At 39.5% G+C, this 7,165-nt stretch overlaps 1 protein-coding gene across 1 annotated transcript; it reads left to right on the forward strand.

The window, feature by feature from the left end:
* The first annotated feature begins 2,461 nt into the window (after positions 1–2,461).
* Positions 2,462–3,394, forward strand: LOC114211729 (olfactory receptor 2A12-like). The gene has a single exon (XM_028106383.2). It carries the CDS (start codon positions 2,462–2,464, stop codon positions 3,392–3,394), a length of 933 nt encoding a protein of 310 aa, XP_027962184.1.
* The last annotated feature ends 3,771 nt before the right edge of the window (positions 3,395–7,165 follow it).

The raw sequence follows: 7,165 nt of genomic DNA on the forward strand, positions 1-7,165 counted from the left end.
TTCCTGACAATCCCATCTAAAGGACCTCCCTTCACACCAAGTCACTTTCAATCATATTACCCTGTTCATTTTCGTCATTTTACTTTCCACTATCAACAAATATTTTACTACTTTGCTCCTGTTGTTTTATGGATGGTAATCAACCATGATGTCTCCTTGCTCCTAGTCTAAAGAAATAGAGAAATAGACCGAGGAATCAGGTAGGAATTAAAAATATATGCTTTCTTAGTGAGGTTTATTGGAAAACATGATCTATAGCTTTAACAAAATGTCTCTCCAAATTAAAATCACAACCGTTAGCCCACCTCCACTCCCTAAATGGGACAGTACGTGCTCCTGTAGGCTTTAGCCTGAAAGAATAGAAATGCATATGACCCAAAAAGAGAGCAGAGAAGGGGCGTCCTCATTTCCAGTTTCCTGTTCTACGAATCCTATAAATAAGAGAGCAGGAGAGCGGCAGGTATCCTCCCGTGTTTCCATCCAGGGGGGAGAGAGATTTCTCCCCTAAATGGAAACATGAAGAGTAGATGACAAATACACCACCCAACTTCTTCACTATCTGTATCCCCTTCAGAATGCATCTACTTTCCCTCTGCTGTTCTTCCAGAGTTTAAAAGAGAGGCTGGAACAGATGATGCACTCAAGGAATATGTGTTAAAGAATTATTGAAATAGAAATTTAAATTGTAAAAAACTACTCACATACTCCATTTTCAAAGTTGATAAGAGGGGGACATTGGTACATTTTTCCTGCAGGGAAGCTGGCCATAGGTATCACAAGCTTTGAAATGTCTGTATATTTTAGCATCTGCAATTTGACTTTTAGAATATATCCTAAATAATTATGAACATAGACCAAACTTCAGTTTGAAAGAATATTTATCTTGATGCTAATAAGAGAAATAAGAACCCCAAATTTTTCAACAATGAGAAATTAAATAAATTGTAATATAATAGAATATTGCATTAGCTTTAAATAATACCTGTAAAATATTACCTTTAATATAAGAAAAATGTTCATTATATTAAGGGAAATGTTAGTTAAAAATAGTCTCTATAATATAATCCTGATTTTAAAATATGAATTTGAGGATTCAAGTTTTTACAAAGAAAAAAATGAAATTATTTGTAAAATATTTTGTTGGATTTGAAACTACAGCCTAATTTGAAAGTAAAGATAGTTCTCAGGTTGTTTCTGGGAACAATGTGAAGAGAGGGTAAAGGGACAGCAAGCACCAGTTTACATGGTTTCGAGGCATAATGTCACCATCTGACTGTTCCATGACCGTTTTTCCCCCTGGATAGACCCAGCCACCTCCCAGGAAGAGCTTCCTAGAAAAAAATATCCAACCAATGCCCCACCTGTTCCCATTCCCTGTGACCTGCTCAGAATCCATCAGAACAGCAGGGGGCAGTCAGCATGGTAGCAGGTGAAGAAGGTCTGAGGGGAGTTGATGGCCATAGGAGTTACCAAAGCTGGGAAGATACCATCATGACAATTCTGTCACACACACAGATTTTTCTGTGTATTATGTTATAAAAGGAAAAAGAGAAAACACCCAAAGAAAATACAGTTACACTATAGCTGTTAATGTTAACTCATTTTCCCTTTTGAGATTCATAGTTGAGAAAGTTGCAGAAATGTCCTCCTGTTTACCTGAATTTAGGATATATACACGTGTTCATTGCATGGGGCCAAAGAATTCTTTTACCTATGCCTAAATTTCAGTATCTGGTGCTGATAAAAAGTCGATAAAACTCTCAGGATAAAACTGCAAATGCCGGAAATGGAAAAGAAGTACTAGAAGAAGCTTGTACAGAGGCTTAGTAGCTGAAAATGAGGGGCTTACAAAGTTATAAAGACACTATAAAATGAGACTTTATTTAGAAGGCACTTCAAATCTGAAACAAATAGGTAGAAAAGCATCTGAGAAGGGAAATTGTTAAGTAAGCAACCTATAAAGAACAGAGGGCCCTTATCACCTCCTATCTTGGACCAAGGAGACAAGCAAGCTTAGGAAACAAAACTACCTTCTGTTCCATACATTCTGTCAGGGCATCTCTCTTCTAACTACCTTAATAATCAAGACTCACACCCTTGAAAGGAAGCCAGAGCACTTTAATTCTCCAAAACAACATATGTGTGCATGTATGTATGTGTATGCTATTAGGTACTGTATATAATAATGTGTAATATTATCTTGTAACATATTTTATTTGCAGTAAATTATATACAGATATAGCCTATCATTCCATTGATGGAAGGGGAATTTTTTTCTGATTTATATTAGCACACTGAGTTTTTTAGAGACATCTAAAAATAAATGACAGAATATCGATCCATAGTAATATATTTCTAAATGTTCATTCTGTAACATTTAGTGCTATTTTGAGTCTTGATTACCCTAGAGCTCTGACCTGCCTGTTGTGAATGTGGACTTGTCAGTCTCTGCCATAGGAGCATGGGAGGCAACCAGACATGGATCACAGAAGTCACTCTGCTGGGATTCCAGGTCAATCCAGCACTGGAGCTCTTTCTCTTTGGACTTTTCTGCCTCTTCTATATGCTCACCCTTCTAGGGAATGAAGTCATCCTAGGGCTTATCTGCTTAGACTCTAGACTGCACACCCCCATGTACTTCTTCCTCTCTCACCTGGCCATTGTTGACATGACCTATGCTTCCAACAATGTCCCCAAGATCCTGGCAAATCTTGTGAATCTGAAAAGAACCATCTCCTTTGTTCCTTGCATTATGCAGACTTTTTTGTATCTGGCTTTTGCTCATATAGAGTGCCTGATTTTGGTCATGATGTCCTATGACCGGTTTGTGGCAATCTGCCATCCCCTACATTACACTGTCATCATGAACTGGAGAATGTGCATGGTCCTGGCTGTGACTTGCTGGGTGTTTATTTTCCTCTTGGCCCTGGTCCATTTAATTCTCATCCTGAGGCTGCCCTTCTGTGGGCCTCATGAAATCAACCACTTCTTCTGTGAAATCCTGTCTGTCCTCAAGCTGGCCTGTGCTGACACCTGGCTCAACCAAGTGGTCATCTTTGTGGCCTGTGTGTTTATCTTACTGGGGCCCCTCTGCTTGGTGCTGGTGTCCTATATGCACATCCTGTTTGCCATCCTGAGGATCCGGTCCGGGGAGGGCCGCAGAAAGGCCTTCTCCACCTGTTCCTCCCACCTCTGTGTGGTGGGGCTCTTCTTTGGCAGTGCCATTGTCATGTACATGGCCCCCAAATCCCACCACCCTGAGGAGCAGCAGAAGATCCTTTCCCTCTTTTATAGCCTTTTCAACCCTATGCTGAACCCACTGATCTATAGCCTGAGGAATGCAGAGGTCAAGGGTGCCCTGAGGAGAGCCCTGTATAAGCAGAGGCACATGTGAAGGATAACAAAAATCAACATAGTGAGGGGCACTCTGCTCCCCATGAAATATGGTAGGTGGCATTTTTTCACCTTATGCTATAATAAATGCCACATTAAGATAGAATATCTTAGACCTAAACATACAACTTGAAGCCATGTAGACTTTAGAAAATAAAATAGATGAATACCTTCATGACTGTATGTATGCAAAGATTCTTAGAGATGATTCAAGAAGCACAAGACACAGAATGTGAAGAATTGATAAATATTAGGCCTTTTCAAGATTAATCCTTCTGACCAAAGTCACCTTGAAGAAACAAGAAATGCAAATCACAGATGAAGTGTTTTATATTTTTTAAATGCAATGGTGAGTTGGGTCTGTCCACATGAGGAGACACAGGGAAATGTCAGGGAAACACAAAATTTGTTGTCCTCACAGGTCCTAGAGAAGGAGGCATGCACGCCTTGCAAGGCCGTGTAGGAAAGACACCAGGGTGCTCAGGAGACAGAAGACAGGATTCAGGGAAGGTTTACATCATTGCCTTCATAGGCATTTCCACAGAAAACACCCAATAAAGGGTTGTATAAGAACAAGCTGGAGTTCCTATAATAGGCAAATCTTTGCTGTGTACAGAAAGGGCATCATGGAGACTGATGGTCCAGGAGAATTCTAAAGCCGAGAATTTCTGTGATCTTCAGAGTGCGAGTTACCTTACTTCCAATAATCTCCTTTAAATCCGTCTGGCTTCATGGGGCGCCTGGGTGGCTCAGTCATTAAGCATCTGCCTTCGGCTCAGGTCATGATCCCAGGGTCCTGGGATCAAGCCCCAGGTTGGGCTCCCTGCTGAGCAGGCAGCCTGCTTCTCCCTCTCCCTTTGTTGCCCCTCTACTTGTGCTTTCTCTCTCTCTGTCAAATAAATAAATAAAATCTTTAAAAAAATAAATAAATCCATCTGGCTTCTCTTCTGCCTTGAGCTATAGAATGCTATATAATAGTATGTCCTGCTGTTAGCCCTTTCTTTCTCAAAAATCAACATGCCCAATTCTGACATTCATACAACTGGGATGGATTTCCTCTCAGGTCTGCCAATCTCCTGGTATTAAAAAAGAATTATAATAAACCATTTTCAAATGAACAGCTTACAGTTGTAAACTTCAAAGTCATGAAATGTTGAATCTCTGATCTCTAAAAACAAAAACAAAATGAAAATAAATACCTTTTAAACCTTGACTGATAAACTAGATAATCTCTTCAGATCTCAAAGTAAATTTCTAAAATACACTGCCCCCAACTATCATAATAAAGTAAAACAAACAAACAAAACCCAATCCTTTGTCACCAAATTGTAATTACCAAAGGTGAAAACAGTAATGGGGCTTTTCAGTACAACTGCTGAAAAGGGAAGGTTCATGAGGCATCCATAGCCATGCTGTGGTGATAGAGACTCCAGGCCCTATTGAGAGCATTTTCAAAGAGCAACAAAGCCAATGAGTTTTTTTATTATTATTATAGTCAGTTAGCCAGCATATAGTACATCATAAGTTTTTGATGTAGTGTTCAACGATTCATTAGTTGTGTATAACACCCAGTGCTCACCCCAACACATACCCTCCTTAATACCCATCACCCAGTTATCCCATACCCCCAGCCCCTCCCTTCTGTAACCCTCAGTTTGTTTTCTGGAGTACAGAGGCTTTCAGATTTGTCTCCCTCTCTGATTTCTTCCCAGTTTTCCCTCCCTTCCCCTGTGGTCCTCTGTTCTATTCCTTATGTTCCACATCTGACTGAAAACATATGATAATTGTCTTTCTCTGCTTGACTTATTTCACTTAGCATAATCCCCTCCAGTTCCATCCGTGTCGATGCAAAAGGTGGGTATTCATCCTTTCTGATGGCTGAGTAATATTCCATTGCATATATGGACCACCTCTTTATCCATTTGTCTGTTGAAGGGTATCTAAGTTCTTTCCACAGTTTGGCTACCGTGGACATTGCTGCTATGAATATTGGGGTACATGTTCCCCTTCTTTTTACTACATCTGTATCTTTGAGGTAAATACCTAGTAGTGCAATTCCTGAGTCACAGGGTAGCTCTATTTTTAACTTCTTGAGGAACGTCCATACTGTTTTCCAGAGTGGCTGCACCAGCTTGCATTCCCACCAACAGTGTAAGAGGGTTCCCCTTTCTCCAGAATCTTGCCAACATTTGTTTCCTGTCTTGTTAATTTTGGCCATTCTAATTGGCGTAAGGTGGTATATCATTGTGGTTTTGAGTTGTATTTCCTGATGGCTAGTGATGTTGAACATTTTTTCATGTATCTGTTAGCCATTTGTATGTCTTCTTTGGAGAAGTGTCTGTTCATGTCTTCTGCTCATTTCTTGACTGGATTATTTGTTTTTTGGGGTGTTGAGTTTGATAAGTTCTTTATAGATCTTGATCTTGGGTATCAGCCCTTTATCTGACATGTCATTTGCAAATATCTTCTCCCATTCCATGGATTGCCTCTTAGTTTTGTTGACTGTTTGCTGTGCAGAAACTTTTTATCTTAAGGAAGTCCCAAAGTTCATTTTTGCTTTTGTTTCCTTTGCCTTTAGAGACGTGTCTTCAAAGAAGTTGCAGGGGCCAATGTCAAGGAGGTTGCTGCCTGTGTTCTTCTCTAGGATTTTGATGGGTTCCTGTCTCGCATTGAAGTCTTTCATCCATTTTGAATTTATCTTTGTGTATGGTGTAAGAGAATGGTCTAGTTTTATTCTTCTGCCTGTGGTCGTCCAGTTTTCCCAGCACCATTTATTGAAGAGACTGTCTTTTTTCCATTGGATGTTCTTTCCTAATTTGTCAAAGATTAGTTGACCATAGAGTTGATGGTCCATTTCTGGGGTCTCTATTCTGTTCCATTGATATATGTTTCTGTATTTGTACCAATACTATACTGTCTTGATGACTATGGCTTTGTTATATAGCTTGAAGTAAGGCATTGTGATGCTCCCAACTTTGATTTTCTTTTTCAACATTCCCGTGGCAATCTGGGTCTTTTCTTTCCTGATTAAAACTCTTCAAAGTGTAGGGATAGAGGGAACATACCTCAATATCATAAAAGCCATCTATGAAAAGCCCACAGAGAATATCATTCTCAATGGGGAAAAACTGAGAGCTTTTCCCTTAAGGTCAGGAACACGACAAGGATGCCCACTCTCACCATTATTGTTCAACATAGTAATAGAAATCCTACCCTCAGCAATCAGACAACAAAAAGAAATAAAAGGCATTCAAACTGGCAAAGAAGAAGTAAAACTCTCTCTTCACAGATGACATAATACTTGATGTGGAAAACCCAAAAGACCCCACCCCAAGTTATTAGAACTCATACAGCAATTCAGCAACTTGACAGGATACAAAATCAATGCATGGAAATCAGTTGCAGTTCTATACACTAATAATGTAACTGAAGGAAGAGTAATTAAGGAATCAATTCCATTTACAACAGATCCCCAAACCATAAGATACCTAGGAATAAACCTATGCAAAGAGGTAAAGAATCTATACTCTAGAAACTATAGAACACTTACAAAAGAAATTGAGGAAGATAGGAAGAGATGGAAAAACATTCCATGCTCATGGATTGGAAGAATAAACATTGTTAAAATGTTTATGCTGCCCAGAGCAAGTTACACTTTCAATGCAATCCCTATCAAAACCCATGAGTTTTTAAGATGCATGAAGGTCATCAGCTGGGAGGAAAAGGAACTGCTCTGAATAACACCATGTCCTCACTGATATATAATGACACA

Source organism: Eumetopias jubatus, unplaced genomic scaffold (genome assembly GCF_037043125.1).
Source record: "Eumetopias jubatus isolate StellerSeaLion01/CBP00866 unplaced genomic scaffold, mEumJub1_p1.0 scaffold_14, whole genome shotgun sequence".
Taxonomy (NCBI): Eukaryota; Metazoa; Chordata; class Mammalia; order Carnivora; family Otariidae; genus Eumetopias; species Eumetopias jubatus.